At 47.1% G+C, this 22331-nt stretch overlaps 1 protein-coding gene across 1 annotated transcript in view; it reads right to left on the bottom strand.

Annotated features, from left to right (window-relative positions):
- Window positions 1-22331, bottom strand: part of MGLL (monoglyceride lipase) — a 92134-nt gene that overhangs the window by 11987 nt on the left and 57816 nt on the right. The window contains exons 4-6 of the mRNA XM_063941177.1: window positions 17268-17404; window positions 7175-7285; window positions 6250-6339 (exon numbers count right to left, since the gene is read on the bottom strand). Of these exons, the coding sequence (XP_063797247.1) occupies window positions 6250-6339; window positions 7175-7285; window positions 17268-17404 (338 nt within the window). The remainder of the gene's footprint in view (window positions 1-6249; window positions 6340-7174; window positions 7286-17267; window positions 17405-22331) is intronic.

The following is a 22331-nucleotide window of genomic DNA, read 5'->3' as shown; positions in this document are numbered from 1 at the left end:
CCTTTAACTGGTAGGGAGGGTAAGAGGATTACTGGAGTAAATATATCTTTCTACCCATACTTGCTCTGTTTTAACCCTCTGCAAGGTGCAATTCTCAATATCTGTTCTTGAGGCTCCACAACTGCACAGTACCACTGCTCTGTACGCCACTCTCTGTAACCGTTCTTATACCCTATGCAAGGACAACTTTCTGGTATCTCTTCTTGGGGATCCGGTATGAAATACCGGCCGTCAGGAGACCGACGCAGGAATCTCGACAGCAGGCCCAGCAAGTCCCCTTGCAGGCTCGCCATGCTGCGGGCCCAGTGGCAAGCTTCGCTCGTCACACTATTATATTCCCCCTCGGGTAGTGGCGTGGACCACCACCTGAGCGGAAATACAGGGCTTGGGTCAGGAATCCAACCGCCGGTATTTCCATGGCTGTTGGGATTCTGGCGTCAGGGCCTAATTCAGACCTGATGGCTGTTGTGTACAATTGCACAGCGGCCAATTATCGAATGACTGCGCATGCGTACGGAACGTAATGCGCAGGCGCGAGGCCAAACTGCAAAAAAATCCCGCGTTAGGCGAACGCTGGCTGATTAACAGCTAGTGTTCATTTGGGGTTGGTAACTGGCCGTTTTCTGGGAATGTCAGGAAAAACGCAGGCGTTCCCAAGCGTTTTCAGGGAGGGTGTGTGACGTCAGCTCCGGCCCCGATCAGCCTGTTTGTATCACACTGTAGGAGTAAGTCCTGGGCTGCGCACAGACTGGGAAAATCCTTCGATGGTGAGTGAGTTGCGAATGGATTTGCAGATGTCCGCTGTCTAGCTAAGTTTTCGCACGGCGTACACATGCATACGCACACTTGCACGGGCGGGTTTTCACTCTCTATAGGCAGCGGCAATCTGATCGCAGCCCTCTGCAAAATAGCAGAGGAGCAATCAGGTCTGAATCAAGCCCAATGTACAAACAACTGCACAGTAATACTGCTCCTCTTCTCCATGCAAGTCTAGTTACCTATTGTAGATGTATAAACAAATGCACGGTACAGTACAACTTCCCTTGTGCTATTTCTGACGTGCCCCCTATCTGCTGCTTTCTGTGGGACTCTGCAACGTTCCACAGTGCCTGACACCTGCCCCCCCGGGAGCGACGTTCCTGCGTGCTGTTTCCTCCATGTTAATTACCATTTATTATGTGAGAACATTTCACATTTTGTACCTGACAAACCTCTTTTTAATGCACACCTCAGAAAACGTGACAATGTAAAATAACAGTATCTCACAATGCTATAGATCAGAGCTGGCCAAACCAGTCCTCGAGATCTACCAACAGGTCACATTTTCCAGACCACCTGGCTGGTGCACAGGTGTAGTCATTACTAATTAAGATGTGCTGCATTCATTCCTAACTGATAATTCTACAGATCTCCAGGAGGCCTGGAAAACATGAACTGTTGGTAGATCTCGAGGACCGGTTTGGCCAGCCCTGCTATAAATTCTCGATAAAATCTCTGTACAGTCAAAACACGATACTGAAATAACAATCATAAAACAGAATGCAATACTTGGGACTATGTATTCATGATGTTGCCATTTATTAATCCATAATGTCGACACCAGAATGTCGAATTTTGTGATGTCGACGTGGACAAAACGGCAATATTACCAACATTAGAATTAACGTTAGGGTTGGCTGTTGACATTGTAAACAAGACTTGGGCAAAGTGCCTAAAACTAGCTGCATCTATTCTCTCAATGGGCCTAATACAGACCTGGGGGTAAATTTACTAAGATGGGAGTTCTATTTAAGAAGGGATGTTGCCCATAGCAACCAATCAGAACCCAGGTATTCTCTTCTAGAAGGTGCTAGATAAATGAGAAGTAGATTCTGATTGGTTGCTATGGGCTACATCTCATCTTAAATAGAACTCCCATCATAGTAAATTTACCCCCTGATCGTAACCGTGCAAAATTTTGCACGGCTACAATCAGTTACTCAGACATGCGGGGGGACGCCCAGCACAGGGCTAGTCCGCCCCGCATGTCTGGCCCTACCCTCTTCCCAACACAAGTGCGATGCTTTTGTACTTGACAGGTAGCTCCCTACAAGCGCAGCTCCTGCGCGCTGGCTGGGTGCTACTTGTCGCTGTTCGGGTCGCAGCGGCTGCGTGTGATGTCACGCAGCCGCCGCAGCCCGCCCCCCCCGCACGGTCCGGGGCTCGCCAGCGTTGCCCGGAACGCGCCCCTAAAACGGCGGCCAAACGCCGGCGGCCCACCCCATCCCGCCCAGCAAATGCCTCTGCCCGCCAATCAGGCAGAGGCGATCGCAAGGCTGAGATGGCCGACGGCTGTCTGGCATGCGCCGGCGCAGTTCAGACCTGATCGGCTGATGTGCGAAAACGCTCAGCAGCGATCGGGTCTGAATTAGGCCCACTGTCCCTGAAATTCTACTGCTTACAATTGGTTAGCAGTGCTCCTCGCAGTGACTGTATGTAATATCCGCATATACTGTATGTACTGTATATACTATACTGTATGTGGACATACAATATATGTGGATATTATGTAGTCAAATTACTGCATGTCTACAGTATGACCGCCAACACACACATATATATATATATCCCTAATGGAGTTCATTTGGTCTGATTCATGAACCCGGCTGACGCAGACTGACTGCACTCTGATCTCACAGATGCATTCAGGCCGTGCAATACCTTACAAATCAGAATCAGACCCTTGTGTATTTTTGCACAATTTAGGGACTGCACTTACCGTCACCTGTCCTAAAAACCCCAAACTCAAGGTGAGAAGCTTCCGATCCCCCCCCCATTACACACAAGCCTTGCAGATACGCCTCCGTATGACGCAGGTAACTGCGCCTAGGTGAGTAACACTGATCAGGCGAGTGTGCCCAATCACCGAGACCCGCAGACCAGAGACAAAGACTACAGTGAACGATCAGCCGAAATGTGAGGCAGCGCGTGAAATATGAACGAGGATGTATAATTCAGAGCCCGCTGACCCTTTTAACCCCCTGTACTACCAACTGAGGCAGAAAATGAAATAGACTGTCAAATTATAGTTTGTGTGGCGGTTACATCCGCCGCCATGAAAGCAGGGTCAGGAGACGGGGTCAGCAGCCTCCCCCCCCTTATAGGAGTTACCGTCAACCGTAGGTAAACAAAAAGGATCAGACGAAAACAAACAAAAGGGTAAAATGTCAGAGCCTCATATATAGGACACTGTGTCTATGGTGAGATATTGGAGAATGTATATTTCCGAACGAGACAGGCAAACGTTTCATAAGCTGAACTGAAGAATGCGCAGATAAAGCGTTAATGACTGGCATGGAATGTTTCCATCCATACTAGGCTACCGGTTATGAGACTGCAGGAAGACTAGAACCCTATAAAATGTTTATAACAGGATAATTGATTTGTGCCTGTATAGTCTCTCATTCACAAAGACTTGAAAACAAGACAAAAAAGTTAAATAACTGCTGATGTGATCACCGTCACTGCGAACCAATTTTACAAGCGGTAGAATTTCAGGGACAGCGGCCCAGATTTATCAAGCCTTGGACAGTGATACATTGCACGGTGATAAAGTACCAACCAATCAGCTCCTCACTGTCATTTTTCAAACACAGCCTGTAACATGGCAGCTAGGAGCTGGTTGACTGGTGCTTTACCACTGTGCACTTTATCACTCTCCTAGGCATGATAAATCTGGGCCACTGAGAATAGATGTAGTTTGTTTTAGGCACGTTGCCCACGTCTACAAACTGCAGATAACAGACCCTGGGGTAAATGTATGAAGCAGTAATAAGAGTGGAGAAGTGAGTCAGTGGAGAAGTTGCCCATGGCAACCAATCAGCATTGACATAACATTTATAATTTGCATACTATAAGATTATACAGAGCAGCTGATTGGTTGCCATGGGCAACTTCTCTACTGGCTCACTTCTCCACTCTTATCACTGCTTCATACATTTACCCCTCTATACCTGCGTATGCATTCCCGCTAGGGTCACTGCAACGTGACACTAACCGTCATTCCCGCTTTCATCTCTCTGGTCTATTATAACAGCTGGAAGAGATTCTCTTAATACTGCAACCGGCTCCACCCAGCCGCTGAGATATCTTGTGTCTGCCCCCCGATATAATACACAGATATTGTTCCTGACTTCTGCCTCTCCTTGTGTATCGGGAAACCTCATCTGTCATCTGTGTTCTACAGCGCACGCAGAAATCACAGCGTAAACCACCATTTCCACCAATGTTCTGCCCGGCTGCGCTCGCTGGATTTTTTTTAAACCTCTACATATTACATTTAATACTCATCTAAACAATTTCATCTTTTCGCGCTACCAACTGCGAGTGGGTCACCCACATCCGGTTTGGGATAATAGATCTACCATGTCTAGGTAGACCGTCAATAGGCTCTCAACATATGGTCGACATGCAAAGGTCGATGAGTACAAAAAGTCGACACATGAAAGGCCGACAGTGGTTATGGTCGGCAGGGTGAAAAAACGGAAACATGACAATGGTAGAGGTGAAAAGGTCAACATGGCAATGGTCGATACAGGAAATGGTCGACACGGGCTTTTTTTATTTTTTTTAGGTCACATCTTGTATATTCCATGTTATATGACCACCATGAGTACAAACTTGAACCCTCACAGGCTCACTTCGCTCACCATGCTTCAGGCAAGGTAGCTATTCACAATTGTAGTCCATGGTGGTCATTGCGAGTTGATCTGCCGATTTTCGCAGTGCAGCGATTAAGTAAAAAAAACAGCAAAAATGCGCATGCTCTAAGTACTTTCACACAAAACTTTGTAGATTTACACCAGCTCGAGTGACGTTTTTTCATCGCTCAAGCGGTCGTAGTGTGATTGACAGGAAGTGGGTGTTTCTGGGCGGAAACTGGCCGTTTTCAGGGAGTGTGCTAAAAAACGCAGGTGTGCCAGGGAAAAACGCAGGAGTGGCTGGAGAAACGGAGGAGTGGCTGGCCGAACGATGGGCGTGTGTGTGACGTCAAACCAGGAACTAAACGGACTGAGGTGATCGCAGTCTAGGAGTAGGTCTGGAGCTACTCAGAAACTGCAAGGAATTATTTAGTAGCAGTTCTGCTAACCTTTCGGTCGCACTTCTGCTAAGCTAAGATAAACTCCCAGAGGGCGGCGGCCTAGCGTGTGCAATGCTGCTAAAAGCAGCTAGCGAGCAATCAACTCGGAATGAGGGCCCATGTGCATAGTAAATCAAGCAAATGTTGTTAACACGTGTCGACCATCGTCATATCAATCTTTCGAACCTGTCGACCTTAAGCACTTTCAACATTTTGTACCTAACGACCATATGGTGTCAACCGACTGACTTTCGACCTATAACCCGGATACCCCCACATTTTTTTTTATGTGTACTATGCTGTTAGGGGTATATTTAAGAAAAAGTCGGCACTTCTTGGCAGGTTCAACTTAAAAATTTAAAGTAGCACAAATATAAAGTGCACAGCCTGGCATGTTCTGCGCTTATATTATTGCCGCCTTCAAATTTGACGCCGAACCCGCCAAGAAAAGGCAGCAAGCACCCCTCACTGTAAGCTGCTGCTAAATACGTGAAAGCATGCAGGCAGACATTCAAACGTATACATTCCTGTCAGTAAGTGAAATATTTTACTGACACGTGTGTGAAATTTGAGGTTTACTAATATTATCTTCCTATTGATATAGCAATGCTATATAAACAGAGATTTTTAGTCAGAAACCTGTGTCGCTGACTCAGGGGAGCTTACAATCTAGTTTCGCTCAAAAGAAGGGACAATCAGCTTGGAAGCCATTTAGCCTACCCTGGGGTGGATTAAGGCTGGTGGGGGCCCCATGGAAACTAACTTGTAGGGCCCCCTACCAATAAAATGGAATATGGCAGCCCCGTGCAGCTAGCTACCTGGCCACAATGGAACACAGGCGTTGCGGCAGTAATGTTACGCACTGTTTCGCCGTACCGCAACCTTGTGCTTTAGTTTTTAGGATGTTTCGATTTTTTTGAGGAACTTCTAAATAAATTCTAAGGCAGTTCTTCTCCTAAAGCGCAATTAATACATTTCACCATCAGAAGAAAGAGGAAGCAGCAACCAAAGCACAGGGAGGGTGTTACCTATGTATGTTACCATGTGCCACGTCATTTCAGGTGTGGCTAACCTCTAACACACTAATTAGCATGTGGTTACTATTACATGAAAGAACACAATGCACTCACCTCCTCCTTATTGCGAGACACATAATTGGGGTCAATGCAGCCAAGCGAGAAATTAGGGAGAACGTGGTTCAGTATTTTGGCTGCAAACACCTGCCAAGGGAAAACAAATATGGTATTGTCATCTGTGACTGTGCTCTATAAAGTGACAGTTGTAGTAAGAGCGGAGGACGCTGAATCCTTTCATACATCAGATATATATCCCTGCACACGCGTTTCACAATACAGTGAAGAGTTGCTGAGCCTAACTTGACGTATTGGAAATATTCTAAGAATTTAGGCCCTAATTAACTGGCGTCATAATACATGATTGTACCTCAGTTACTGTAAAAGCATATAGCACAAATATATATTTATTAACAATTACTTATATAGCACCTGCATAGTCAATTGGGCTTTACAAGATACCTCCATTGTTGCAAGGTCCATATCTTACATAAGTCCATCTGAAAATAGGTGTAAGCTACACTACTCTGAGTGTTCCATTCTCTGCTAGATTCAGTACATTAAGGATGTGCTCTAGTTTGAGAAAATAGGCTGCACTCTGTCTCTCTACAGCAATAAGCAGCCCGCCAGCTGCTGTTGAACTACACATCCCAGCATGCCCTGTGGCAAGGCTTGCTGGGATGTGTAGTCCCACAGCAGCAGGAGGGCCGTTTAATGCCCGCCCCTGCTCTAGAGCCAGCTCCCCTCTGCGTATAGACACTCCCGGCCACTATAGACCAGCAAAGGGTTCATATGTGCCGGATTAGGACTGCGCTGGTGGGACACAGCTCCACCCAACATAAGTAAGCGCAGATTCAGACTGGACCATTGTCTCAGCGGGGTACTGCGTCATTGGCAGCTGGATCCCTACGCTATGACAAGGAAGTGGCGTTTCCCATTTATTTCCTAGATATTGAGAGTATGATGGTTACAGAAGACTCACCTTGAATGTTGATGCTGATTCTGGATTTGGTAAAACCAGCGGCGATATCAAGATAAGACCGGAAAACAAGGCCGGTCTCTCAGTGGCCATCAAGATGCTAATGGCACCACCCTAAAAAGAGGAAAAAAAGTTACCCATAGTCCTTTGGTACATTGAATCCTGACTGAATCTCGGTTGGACACAAGGTTTGGGAAAGTCGTCACATTTAGGCTTATTTATGTACTACAAAATGCTGACACATTTGTTATTTGAACAAAAGCGCTTAATTGATTGCTGGAAATGCGCTTGGCGAGAAAGACGGTCGGTCAATTTAATTTTACAACCAACTAACCCTTTACATCCTCCCATTGGCAGGGTCAGAGATTTGCGCTCCTGGAGGTGCTGCCATCTTGGCCTGCCATTCCCAATGAAAGCGTGTGCATTTGCTCAAAACCAGTTGCATTCGCAAAGACATCTTTGTATTTGGACATAGCGGGTTTTGGGAAAATTTGGTAATAATGCTGCTGCGGGAATTCATACAGAAACGTCCACTGACTGTATCTCTGATCCGCCGCCTGCGTGCAAAGTCGCACCATTGTACCTCTGTGCAAGCCTCAGAATGTCAGTCGAAAGTAAGTCACCGGAGCCTTTACAACTGCAAAGACGAAGGCTGAGACATGCGCCCGACACGCTTACGTTTGTCTCACCGACAAACTCCCCGTTACCTCCTACGAAGGCTCACTGTCAATCATTGCGCATACAAATTTGCATTGGTACGGCCATTGCAATACCATCGGGACGCATGCGTAGTATAATAATAAACCCTGAACGCAGCAAACATGGGATTGCAAACTCTTTGCGCCCTACCCTAAATCAGACCAATTATCCTGACCACTTCGCTGTCTGAAAACAACATTTATACTGGTATTGTTACCACACAAAACCAGCCGTTCGAGAATTATCTATAAGATAATTATATTTCTCTAACGTCCTAGTGGATGCTGGGGACTCCGTAAGGACCATGGGGAATAGACGGGCTCCACAGGAGACTGGGCACTCTAAAGAAAGATTTAGTACTATCTGGTGTGCACTGGCTCCTCCCTCTATGCCCCTCCTCCAGACCTCAGTTAGAATCTGTGCCCGGCCAGAGCTGGGTGCTCCTAGTGGGCTCTCCTGAGCTTGCTAGAAAAGAAAGTATTTTGTCAGGTTTTTTATTTTCAGTGAGCTTCTGCTGGCAACAGACTCTCTGCTACGTGGGACTGAGGGGAGAGAAGCAAACCTACTCACTGCAGCTAAGTTGCGTTTCTTAGGCTACTGGACACCATTAGCTCCAGATGGATCGAACACAGGTACCTAACCTTGATCGTCCGTTCCCAGAGCCGCGCCGCCGTCACCCTCGCAGAGCCAGAAGTACAGAAGCAGCAGAAGCAAGAAGACATCGAAATCGGCGGCAGAAGACTCCAGTCTTCACTTAAGGTAGCGCACAGCACTGCAGCTGTGCGCCATTGCTCCGGCAGCACACCGCACACTCCGGTCACTGTAGGGTGCAGGGCGCAGGGGGGGGCGCCCCGGGCAGCAATTAAGATACCTGATGGCAAAAGTATACATATATACAGTCAGGCACTGTATATATGTGCGAGCCCCCGCCATTTTTACTCATGAGAAGCGGGACAGAAGCCCGCCGCTGAAGGGGCGGGGCCTTCTTCCTCAGCACACCAGCGCCATTTTCTCTTCACAGCTCCGCTGGAAGGACGCTCCCCAAGCTCTCCCCTGCAGTATACAGGTGCAATAGAGGGTAAAAAAGAGAAGGGGGGCACATAAATTTAGGCGCAGAGATATATATACATATAAAAACAGCAGCTACTGGGTAAACACTAAGGTACAGTGTAATCCCTGGGTTATATAGCGCTGGGGTGTGTGCTGGCATACTCTCTCTCTGTCTCCCCAAAAGCCTTTGTGGGGTCCTGTCCTCAGTCAGAGCGTTCCCTGTATGTGTGCGGTGTGTCGGTACGACTGTGTCGACATGTTTGATGAGGAAGGATACGTGGAGGCAGAACAAGTGCAAATAGATGTGGTGTCGCCCCCGACGGGGCCGACACCTGATTGGATGGATATGTGGAAGGTGTTAAATGATAATGTAGGCTCCTTACATAACAGATTGGATAAAGCTGTAGCCTTGGGACAGTCGGGGTCTCAACCCATGCCTGCTCCCACAGCGCAGAGGCCGTCAGGGTCTCAAAAGCGCCCAATATCCCAGTTAGTTGACACAGACGTCGACACGGAATCTGATTCCAGTGTCGATGACGATGATGCAAAGTTGCAGCCTAAAATGACTAAAGCCATCCGCTACATGATTGTGGCAATGAAGGATGTGTTACACATTTCTGAGGAAAATCCTGTCCCTGACAAGAGGATTTATATGTATGGGGAGAAAAAGCAAGAAGTGGCTTTTCCCCCGTCACATGAATTGAATGAATTATGTGAAAAAGTGTGGGATTCCCCCGATAGGAAGGTAGTAATTTCCAAGAGATTGCTGATGGCATATCCTTTCCCGTCAACGGACAGGTTACGCTGGGAATCCTCCCCCAGGGTAGACAAGGCGTTGACACGTTTATCTAAGAAGGTGGCCCTGCCGTCTCAGGATACGGCCGCCCTAAAGGATCCTGCGGATAGAAAGCAGGAAGCTATCCTGAAGTCTGTTTACACACATTCTGGTAGATACCGACTCTAAAAAACACATGGAGGTTTTACCTTATAAGGGTGAGGAATTGTTTGGGGACGGTCTCTCAGACCTAGTTTCCACAGCTACGGCTGGGAAGTCAAATTTCTTGCCTTATGTCCCGCCACAGCCTAAGAAAGCACCGTATTACCAAATGCAGTCCTTTCGTTCGCAAGAGAGCAAGAAAGTCAGAGGTGCATCCTTTCTTGCCAGAGGCAGGGGTAGAGGAAAGAGGCTGCACCACGCAGCTAGTTCCCAGGAACAAAAGTCCTCCCCGGCTTCCACTAAATCCACCGCATGACGCTGGGGCTCCACAGGCGGAGCCGTGGGGGCGCGTCTCCGACATTTCAGCCACCAGTGGGTTCGCTCACGGGTGGATCCTTGGGCTATACAAGTTGTGTCTCAGGGATACAAACTGGAATTCGAGGTGACGCACCCTCACCGTTACCTAAAATCGGCCTTGCCAGTTTCCCCCATGGAAAGGGAGGTAGTGCTGGCAGCAATTCACAAGTTATACCTCCAGCAGGTGGTTGTAAAGGTTCCTCTCCTTCAACAGGGAAGGAGTTACTATTCCACTATGTTTGTAGTACCGAAACCGGACGGTTCGGTCAGACCCATCTTGAATTTAAAATCCCTGAACATTTATCTGAAGAAATTCAAGTTCAAAATGGAATCGCTCAGAGCGGTCATTGCAAGCCTGGAAGAGGGGGATTTTATGGTGTCTCTGGACATCAGGGATGCTTACTTGCATGTCCCCATTTATCCACCTCATCGGGAGTACCTCAGATTTGTGGTACAGGACTGTCATTACCAATTCCAGACGTTGCCGTTTGGGCTCTCCACGGCACCGAGAATATTTACCAAGGTAATGGCGGAAATGATGGTGCTCCTGAGAAAGCAAGGAGTCACAATTATCCCATACTTGGACGATCTTCTCATAAAGGCGAGGTCCAGAGAACAGTTGCTGATCAGCGTAGCACACTCTCAGGAAGTGTTGCAACAGCACGGCTGGATTCTGAATATCCCAAAATCGCAGCTGATTCCTACGACGCGTCTGCCCTTTCTGGGCATGATTCTGGACACAGACCAGAAGACGGTGTTTATACCGGCGGAGAAGGCTCAGGAGCTCGTGACTCTAGTCAGAGACCTCTTAAAACCGAAACAGGTGTCGGTGCATCACTGCACGCGAGTCCTGGGAAAGATGGTGGCATCATACAAAGCCATTCCCTTCGGCAGGTTCCATGCGAGGATCTTTCAGTGGGATCTGTTGGACAAGTTGCATCTTCAGATGCATCGGCTGAGCACCCTGTCCCCCAGGGCCAGGGTGTATCTTCTGTGGTGGCTGCAGAGTGCTCACCTTCTCGAGGGCCGCAGGTTCGGCATACAGGACTGGGTCCTGGTGACCACGGATGCGAGCCTCCGAGGATGGGGGGCAGTCACTCAGGGAAGAAACTTCCAAGGGTTGTGGTCAAGTCAGGAGGCTTGTCTGCACATAAATATCCTGGAACTAAGGGCCATATACAACGCCCTGAGTCAAGCGGAGCCTCTGCTTCGCAACCAACCGGTGCTGATTCAGTCAGACAACATCACCGCAGTGGCTCATGTAAACCGCCAGGGCGGCACAAGAAGCAGAGTGGCGATGGCAGAAGCCACCAGGATTCTTCGTTGGGCGGAGAATCACGTGCAAGCACTGTCAGCAGTGTTCATTCCGGGAGTGGACAACTGGGAAGCAGACTTCCTCAGCAGGCACGACCTCCACCCGGGAGAGTGGGGACTTCATCAAGAAGTCTTCACGCAGATTGCAAGTCGGTGGGAACTGCCACAGGTGGACATGATGGCGTCCCGCCTCAACAAAAAGCTAAAAAGGTATTGCGCCAGGTCAAGGGACCCTCAGGCGATAGCTGTGGACGCACTGGTAACACCGTGGGTGTTCCAGTCGGTCTATGTGTTTCCTCCTCTTCCTCTCATACCCAAGGTACTGAGAATCGTAAGGAAAAGAAGAGTGAAAACAATATTCATTGTTCCGGACTGGCCAAGAAGGACTTGGTACCCGGAACTGCAAGAAATGCTCACAGAGGAACCATGGCCTCTGCCTCTCAGACAGGACCTGTTGCAACAGGGGCCCTGTCTGTTCCAAGACTTACCGCGGCTGCGTTTGATGGCATGGCGGTTGAACGCCAAATCCTAGCAGAAAAGGGCATTCCGGATGAAGTTATTCCTACGCTGATAAAAGGCTAGGAAGGATGTGACAGCAAAGCATTATCACCGTATATGGCGAAAATATGTTGCTTGGTGTGAGGCCAGAAAGGCCCCTACAGAGGAATTCCAGCTGGGTCGATTCCTGCACTTCCTACAGTCAGGTGTGACTATGGGCCTGAAATTAGGGTCCATAAAGGTCCAGATTTCGGCCCTATCCATCTTCTTTCAAAAAGAACTGGCTTCACTGCCTGAGGTTCAGACGTTTGTTAAGGGAGTGCTGCATATTCAGCCCCCTTTTGTGCCACCGGTGGCACCTTGGGATCTTAACGTGGTATTGGATTTCCTGAAATCCCACTGGTTTGAGCCACAACCTATTGTGGTGCCTGCGGCTACTCGTGACTTGGAGGACTCCAAAATGCTGGACGTAGTCCGGGCTTTGAAGATTTATGTAACCAGAACGGCTGGAGTCAGGAAGACTGACTCGCTGTCTATCCTGTATGCATCCAACAAGCTGGGTGCTCCTGCTTCAAAGCAAACTATTGCTCGCTGGATCTGTAACACGATTCAGCGGGCTCATTCTGCGGCGGGATTGCCGCAGCCGAAATCAGTGAAAGCCCATTCCACAAGGAAAGTGGGCTCTTCTTGGGCGGCTGCCCGAGGGGTCTCGGCATTACAGCTTTGCCGAGCTGCTACTTGGTCGGGTTCAAACACTTTTGCAAAATTCTACAGGTTTGATACCCTGGCTGAGGAGGACCTTGTGTTTGCCCATTTGGTGCTGCAGAGTCATCCGCACTCTCCCGCCCGTTTGGGAGCTTTGGTATAATCCCCATGGTCCTTACGGAGTCCCCAGCATCCACTAGGACGTTAGAGAAAATAAGAATTTACTCACCGGTAATTCTATTTCTCGTAGTCCGTAGTGGACGCTGGGCGCCCGTCCCAAGTGCGGACTTTCTGCAATACGTGTATATAGTTATTGCTTAACAAAGGGTTATGGTTATGTAGCATCGGTTGAGTGATGCTCAGTTGTTGTTCATACTGTTAACTGGGTAAGTTTATCACAAGTTGTACAGTGTGATTGGTGTGGCTGGTATGAGTCTTACCCTGGATTCCAAAATCCTTTCCTTGTAATGTCAGCTCTTCCGGGCACAGTTTCCTTAACCGAGGTCTGGAGGAGGGGCATAGAGGGAGGAGCCAGTGCACACCAGATAGTACTGAATCTTTCTTTAGAGTGCCCAGTCTCCTGCGGAGCCCGTCTATTCCCCATGGTCCTTACGGAGTCCCCAGCATCCACTACGGACTACGAGAAATAGAATTACCGGTGAGTAAATTCTTATTTTTTATATTTGTGTCATTTGCTCTTTATCTGCCTTTTCCGAGGTTTTGAAAGAAGTAGCTGTCTTGATGGCGCTCCTAGCTAAATTCATTTTAAAGCGAAGGTCCAAAGAAGAGAGTCAGCGAGAGATAATTCCGAAAAGGTTTGATGGAACTTTGGCGTGAAACCATTAGTATTTGTGTGACTCTGCAGACCCGGCAGCCGATTAAAAATGCAACTAGCCTTGGACAGAACTCAAACAATGGACCTCTACTCCACACGGACTTTCCATGCCAAGCCACTCGCTGAAACACTCATCATTCTTTAATATACACTTTCAACCTTTTTTCAGTTTAAATTTTCATTAGAACACAAATCTCCGAGCTTCATACTCCAATTATTTTCCAATAAACTGCCAAGTACAGTGCCTAAAATTCACTGGAATGTACAGCAATATTATCCATAGACTAGTGATGTGCGGGAGGTATCCCCTTAAGCCCCTCTCCCTGGGGTCTATGGGCCTAATTCTGAGTTGATCACAGCAACAAATTTGTTAGCAGTTGGGCAAAACCATGGTGGTCATTCTGAGTTGTTCGCTCGTTGCCGATTTTCGCTATGCTGCAATTTGCTGCTAAATGCGCATGGTACGCAGCGCGCATGCGCTTAGTTATTTAACTAAAAACTTAGCAGTTTTGCTGTTGTTCGTGCGGCGCTTTTCAGTCGCACTGCTGATCGGTCAGTGATTGACAGGAAAGGGGCGTTTCTGGGTGGTAACTGAGCGTTTTCCGGGAGTGTGCTAAAAAACGCAGGCGTGTCAGGCAAAAACGTAGGAGTGGCTGGCCGAACGCAGGGCGTGTTTGTGACGTCAAAGCAGGAACTTAAAGGACTGAGCTGATCGCAATCTAGGAGTAGGTCTGGAGCTACTCAGAAACTGCAAGGAATTATTTAGTAGCAGTTCTGCTAACCAAGATACACTCCCAGAGGGCGGCGGCCTAGCGTTTGCAATGCTGCTAAAAGCAGCTAGCCAGTGAATAACTCGGAATGACCACCCATGTGCACTGCAGGATGGGCAGATGTAACATGTGCAGAGAGAGTTAGATTCTAGTGGGGTGTGTTCAAACTGAAATCTAAATTGCAGTGTAAAAATAAAGCAGCCAGTATTTACCCTGCACAGAAACAAAATAACCCACCCAAATCTAACTCTCTCTGCACATGTTACATCTGCCCCCCCCTGCAGTGCACATGGTTTTGCCCAACTGCTAACAAACTTGCTGCTGCGATCAACTCAGAATTACCCCCTATGTACCAAGCCTTGGATGGAGATAAAGTGCCATCCAATCAGCTTCTGTAATTTTACAACTCCAGCCTGTATCATGGCAGTTAGGAGCTGATTGGCTGGCACTTTATCTACGCCCACTTTATCTCCATTCAAGGCTTAGTAAATAGACCTCTCAGTCACCTGTTCCCACCTTGAAACGCCCGATTTAACAGGAAGACAGACAAGGCCAAAATGTGTAAAGTGGCTTCTGCATATGTGCTGTTTGCAAAATCTCGCCGTTTGTGCCTGTGAAGAGGAATCATTGTGACTCAGAATCCACCCACATTATCAGTGATCATATAAAATGATGCGTAATGATCAGTACAAATATGACCTATGGCCTCAGATGGGACAGCGCCCTGCCTTATAAGATTCTTCATGCTCTGCTATTCCGGGAAACACTCCTGAGATCCGCGTGTGATGTGTCGGTGAAGAAACTGCTGACGTTACTTTTCTTGTTTATATAACATTTTTGGCACGATATATTTGGAAAGGATTGCTATCCTCATACTGTTATCAGCTTCTTTTGAGTCACAGACCTCATTGATGCTGTAAAGTAAAATTAGGTCATCGCTGGTTGGACTACAAGTCAAAGCATGCCTGCCATCCCACTGCCTAGTTGGAGGGTAAGAGGATGCCTATCTGAGCTCATCCTATGGGTTTTATTTAGCAGTTCCAGGTCTCTGAGGTGATCCACATTTGAACATCCAGCAGGACTGGTACAGAGAGATGTCATGTGCTTATTGCAGGTGTTCAGGATTTGCCCCAGGCTTAGGGCCTAATTCAGAGTTGATCGCAGCAGCAAATTTGTTAGAAGTTGGGCAAAACCATGTGCACTGCAGGTGGGGCGGATGTAACATGTGCAGAGAGAGTTAGATTTGGGTGGGGTGTGTTCAAACTGAAATCTAAATTGCAGTGTAAAAATAAAGCAGCCAGTATTTACCCTGCACAGAAACAAAATAACCCACCCAAATCTAACACTCTGCACGTTATATCTGCCCCACCTGCAGTGCACACAGGGGGTCATTCCCACCCGTTCGCACGCAGCGGTTCTTCGCTCCGGTGCGAACGGGTTGGAAATGCGCATGCGCGGTGGATGCATTGCGCACGCGCGGCGTTGCCTGGCGACGATCGTCACCGGGCAACGACGCCGCCAGCGGGAAAAGTGATCGCAGCGGCGATTGCAAAAAGACGGACAGGCAGGAGGCGTTCCGGGGCGGATACTCACCGTTTTCCAGGCGTGGCGAGTACAACTCAGGTGTGTCCAGACGTTTGGAGGGCGGATGTCTGACGTCAGGACCGGGACCTTCATCGCTGGATCCGTCGCACTGGGTGAGTCTTGTTTTACTGGAAACTTTTTTAGCATAGCAGAACTGCACAAGCGATCGCTGCCCTGCTATGCTAAAATACACTCCCCCATAGGCGGCGCCAGGTTGACTGCACGAGCAGCAAAAAGTTGCTACGTGCGATCAACTCGGAATCACCCCCATGGTTTTGCCCAACTGCCATCAAATTTGCTGCTGCGATCAGGTCTGAATTACACCCTGTGTGCAGGGTTTTCTTAATGACCAAATGTATAATTCACTTTTTTTTTTTAAATGTTTAGGGAAAGCGATCCCAATTGTGGTGGATTGTCCTGCCACTCCCAACATGGCAGCTGGGAGGTTCATTGTGCTTATAGCCATGAGAGAGCAGCTGCTTGCAGCAAGACATGGGTGTCTTTATGGGAGGGGAGGAAATTTGGGTGTGATACTGTCACTCGCCCAGTGTGTCCTGGTTAAAGGTATGCAAAGTGCAATTCCACACAGTCTCTCACTGAGAAGTTTTCTAAACCCTCTATTCAAACTACAGTATAAGGATGAGATTAGGAAAGCATAAAAGAATTGTGTGTATGTATATATACATATATCTATATATATCTATATATATATATATATATTTATATATATATATATATATATTATCACTGCATATCATGGCAATAGAAAAAATATGTACCACCGGGATGTATGAAAAAAACACATGCAGGGACAGGGGATCCAATAAGATGTTGTACCTGCGATGTGTAAAAGTAAAGAGGTTGCTAATGGCCATTTTGGAAGATTTCCTGCAAAATGAGTTTACTAAATATGCCCCATAGACTCTCAGGATGTCATGCGATGGCAGAGGAGGATGTCACACTGAAATAGAGCTCTAAGGGGTGTTCCAAAGTATCTTTGCACACTACATCATGTATCATGTCACTGTGGTTGTCATGGTAATCCATGACACTGTGTGAAATTAATAGCAGCCTGAAGAAACAAACCAAGAGAACATGGTAATAATCAATGTTATTCTGACACCCTGCCTATACAGTTTATGTTCTTCCTCCTGCTTCACATTTAACAGGTGTATTAAAATGCAGTAAAACTGGGGATTCTAGTGCACTGCAGTTTGCATAGTCAGTGTCGCAGATGGCAGGGTTACAGGCACTCGCCCAGCAGATTAGTGTCCCTGGAAACGAGCCTGAAATGTTGGCAGCCATGTTTCATGTCAGATGTCATGTGGGAATGCGCATGACTCTTACCATGGAGTGTCCACAGATAAACAAGGGCAAGTCAGGATGCTCCTTCCTCATGAGGTCCACGTGCTGAAGGCTGTCCCGAATAAAAATCTGGAAATCAGACACCGTCATCCTCTCCCCCTCGCTCTGCCCATGGCCAACTGTGTGCGAAAGAAAGATTAATTAAGTCCCACAGACTTACAATAGAGTTATTAAAATATATAATTCCACAAACATACCATGGAGGCAGCCATTTTGTAGACCAGATTTTTCCCAGGTGAATTGAGGCTGCATTCTCAGCCGACAAAATGGCTGCCTCCACGGTGATTAAGCGATAGACGCAACATTCACAATTATATATGTACAGCTTGTATCCAAATGAAGTGTTCTGCCTCACATGCGAAGACAAAATGGGGCATGAAAAGGATTGCGGTCACAACGTCCACATAGAAACACTCCTCTGTGAATGCTTGATATCGCCACCTCAAATTCTCGCAGACACTATTGCTAGATACACACTGTGCAATTATGGGGTCGCTTATCCGACTCCCAGCTGGTCAATCTGATTATTGCGCAGTGTGTACACAGCACATGGGGTGGCGGTCATTCACACACCCACCAGATTCTTGAGCTGCGCATGTGTCACAGTCATGTGAGGAGACTGATCAGTGACAGCGGATGAAGCAAGGATTTATTTGCAAAGTAAGTGACAGGTAGTGAGCGTTAGTGGGAGGTAACGGGGGTGGGGAGTCAAATGAAGCATGCAGCAAACATTTCCACCACTTCCACATTGTGTAGAATAGCTCGTACATTCAATGTAACTGTGGTCAGTAGGTGGCTAACGCGTTTCGTCGCTTGTCATGCGACTTTCTCATGGGGAAATCCTACTGTATTGAGGATGCAGTGGAATTTTCTGCACCTTAAGAAGACCAGGCTACAAACGGTACTATTTACAATTTATTTTATGGCGCAAAACTGTGTGAGGACTAAATCACCTTTTCCAAGTTGTGTCCTATAGCTCTCGTCTCCACCCTTATTTGGTTTTACAATTACAAACAGTATGCACAGATACACAAAAACAAATAAAGAACTGGAAAGCAGTTAAAGTGTATTTAGATTTACTCATCTTTAACGGTTAAAACCAATATTCAATGAGAAGCTATTTATATGGTAACGTTTGGCAAATTCCTTAACAAATCTGTAATGTCATGTTACTGTAGGGGACCCATAATTATTAAATGAGCGACAAAGGCACCAAATGTGACTTGACGTTCGCCTGGGTTGTAAAATCCAACCCCTCACTGCTTTTTAGCAGCTAAATATAGTAAACATTTGAAAGAACATATCCTCACTTATCCTCTTAATTAAGACGGTAACTGAATAGTGAAAAAATCAGGACACAAAGGGACTCTGTTACTTCCGTCCACTTAGGAATCCAAATGATGAGGAAGCAGCACTTTCCGCCAACTAAAGAGTTACAGATAATGTGACATTTGTACTATCTGATGAAAGTTTTGACAACTTCGGTAAATATTCAGCGGTAAATCTTACACCTGTGAAGCCTATAACAAGTGATGAGAAGTATGTGATAATTAATGCACGGCACCCACTCTGGGCCCAGAGTCTAAATTAGCCAGAAGTTAAAACTGTTTAGCCTAGACTATTTGTGCCATAAGATACAACATAACGGGGAAAAACGTCATAATTCATCTGAATATCAATATTTTAGTTGTACGCCATTGCAGATGCAACAAGTCAATTAGGAGCTATTTTCAGCTGTGCTGAATCCATGATAAACACTAAGGGGGACATTTACTAAGCAGTGATAAGAGCGGAGAAGTGAGCCAGTGGAGAAATTTCCCCATCAACCAATCAGCAGCTCTGTCTCATTTTATAGTATGCAAATTATAGATGTTACTTCAATGCTGATTGGTTGCCATGGGCAACTTCTCCACTGGCTCACTTCTCCGCTCTTATCACTGCTTAGTAAATGTACCCCTAAATTCTTAGCGGCGGTTATGTGTTCCTGGTTACGAATTCACTAATTCAAATGTACAGTAGGATTCGTGCTGTATAAAAACGTGTTATAGATGCAAAAATAAGTCGATTTGCAAATGTTTATGGGAAATCGCTAACTATTCTCACTAAGGGCCGATTCAGACCTGATCGATGTAAATCGCACAGTGGGCGATTATCGAACGACTGCGCATGTACCGCAATGTGAAGGCGCGACGCCAAACAGCGACAGAATGTGTGAAAATTTTGATCGCTAGGCATAGGCAAGGTGACTGACAGGAAGCAGGCGTTTGGGGGTGGTAACTGACCGTTTTCTGGGAGTGTCAGGAAAAACGCAGGCGTTCCCAAGCGTTTTCAGGGCGGGTGTGTGACGTCAGCTCCGGCCCCGATCAGCCTGATTGTGTCGCACTGTAGGAGTAAGTCCGGGGCTACGCGCAGACTGGAAAAATCATTCGATAGTGAGTGAGTTGCGAACGGGTCGCTATCTGGCGAAGTTTTTGCACGCCGTACACATGCATTCACACTCTTGCACGGGGCGGGTTTTCACTCTCTATGGGCGGCGCCTATCTGATCGCAGCCCTCTGCAAAAATGCAGAGCAGCGATCAGGTAGGCCCTAAAGGTGGGTACACACTATTAGATATATCTGCAGATCAATTGATCTGCAGATATATGTATGTACGGATCGGGCAGTGTGCTGTGCATACACACAGCCCGATCCGTCGGGGGACTGACGTCATGAACTGGGCGGGCGGGCGCTCAGTGAACGACGGAGTTCACAGACGTATCGTCCGTACACACTGGCCGACGGTCCCGCAATGTATCGACCAGTGTGTACGGGCCTTAAGACTAATCAAGCCTTGGAGAGTGATAAATTGAACGGTAATAAAGTACCAACCAATCAGCTCCCAGCTGTCATTTTTCAAACACAGCCTGTAACATGGCAGTTAGGAGCTGATTGTTTGGCACTTCAGCACTCTCCAAGGCTTGATAAATCTGGGCCATAATGATTGACAGTGATCTGAAACAAGGGTATGTGACCTCTGCATTTACAGGATGAACGTAATAATATAATGAGCTCGGATGTCAACAATCTACAAACAGAACAAGCTCTGAGACTTGCAGAACCTGATCATCCAGGGTCATTTATAAACTGCAAAGCATGAAGGCGAACAGGTCTGTTGTGTACAAGTAATTCTCCTCCTTGCACAGCGACATTCCGATTTTGGGACAGGCCATGTGATATGCGATGGGTGACCTTTGTGTGTTGTGCTGGATGTGTTTATAAAGCCAATATCCATGTTGCATGCGGGACGGACGTTACTGGTTCGCACGTAGGGGGTAATTCCAAGTTGATCGCAGCAGGAAATTTGTTAGCAGTTGGGCAAAACCATGTGCACTGCAGGGGAGGCAGATATAACATGTGCAGAGAGAGTTAGATTTGGGTGGGTTATTTTATTTCTGTGCAGGGTAAATACTGGCTGCATTATTTTTACACTGCAATTTAGATTGCAGATTGAACACACCCCACCCAAATCTAACTCTCTCTGCACATGTTACATCTGCCCCCCCCCTGCAGTGCACATGGTTTTGCCCAATTGCTAACAGAATTCCTGCTGCGATCAACTTGGAATTACACCCGTAGACCGTTGTGCACAGGGTTGCGTCCTATTCTGAGGCGGGCGAATGCACCAAGGATCGGGCTGCTATAGAGTGATGACGCCTGCTCTTGCAAGTGGTGGGCTGGGGGCAGAGTATATTCCACCATATCTCGAGATGCGACCGGCCATTGCGCGCTTGCACCTACCATATACTAGATGCCAAACATAAGCCTCCAACCAGGGAATTTTCGCATACACCCACCTCTGCCTAGCCCACAGCTGACATAACACGCCCTGATCGAGCTGTGATTACATACGAAAGTTACAAGCCAGTTCCGTATCTTCAGTTGTGAGTGCGGATGCAATCTAAGGCCCGGATTTATCAAGCCTTGGAGAATGATAAATTGAACGGTGATAAAGTACCATCCATTTATCACTCTCCAAGGCTTGATATATCTGGGCATAAGTGCGTACGACGGCATCGCCTGGAATTGCGTGCGTTCTGTTCCGGAGAGACGCGGCACAAACGGGCGTCCGATACTGACCAGCACTGACTGAAGTGCACTGGCTAGTGATGGTTTCAGCATAAAGACTTAGGGGGACATTTACTAAGCAGTGATAAGAGGGGAGAAGTGAGCCAGTGGAGAAGTTGCCCCATCAACCAATCAGCAGCTCTGTATCATTTTATAGTATGCAAATTATAGATGTTACTTCAGTGCTGATTGGTTGCCATGGACAACTTCTCCACTGGCTCGCTTCTCCGCTCTTAGCACTACTTAGTCAATGCCCCCTCAGTGTAGTCTGGCGTTGGGCCTAGGATTCCAGCAAAACACCGCAGGGACATGTTACATAATGGTTAATGACCAAACGGAAGAAAAATGATCCCATTTAGCATAAACTAGTTGACGCCTCAGAAATGACTCCCTGCCCTGTTTTCTTGCTCATTTAATGAGCTGTTATAATGAATCTGGTAAACTGGTTTTTCTCATTTAATTTTCACTCTGTCAGCACCATCCACGGTCACTCAAACTGCACCTACTGCCCCCTCGTAGCCGCAGCTTCCAGTCATAAGCTTCTGTGACAGGGCTGGCTATAAGATGGCTGCACCGGCCTGTACATGAAGCAGATCTTTATCAACCCGGAAATAAGTATATTATAATAAGAAAAGATGGGGAACGTTGCGCATATTCCTGTCGTCTGGTAAAATACACAAATAACTGAAAGCACAAATCTTATTGGTGGTTATGGGTCATTATATCATGTATCTGTCATTGCAGAAAGTTCTAGAAACGCCCAGGACTGGATTTTGTTGATCAATAAACAGAAAGTTTTCCATTAGGTCTGTCACATTACGGATAACCCCCGTACGCTGCTGTGATACTTTACAGACCTCAGTGGTAAATCTACAACTTCGGTCCTACTTAAAATTCCGCGATTCGGATGATTTTCTATCGCTGATTATCTCAGGCGTTC

Source organism: Pseudophryne corroboree, chromosome 9, assembly GCF_028390025.1.
Source record: "Pseudophryne corroboree isolate aPseCor3 chromosome 9, aPseCor3.hap2, whole genome shotgun sequence".
NCBI classification, from domain to species: Eukaryota; Metazoa; Chordata; class Amphibia; order Anura; family Myobatrachidae; genus Pseudophryne; species Pseudophryne corroboree.
The sequence above is the reverse complement of the archived record's forward strand: the minus strand, read 5'-3'. Positions and strand labels throughout refer to the sequence as shown.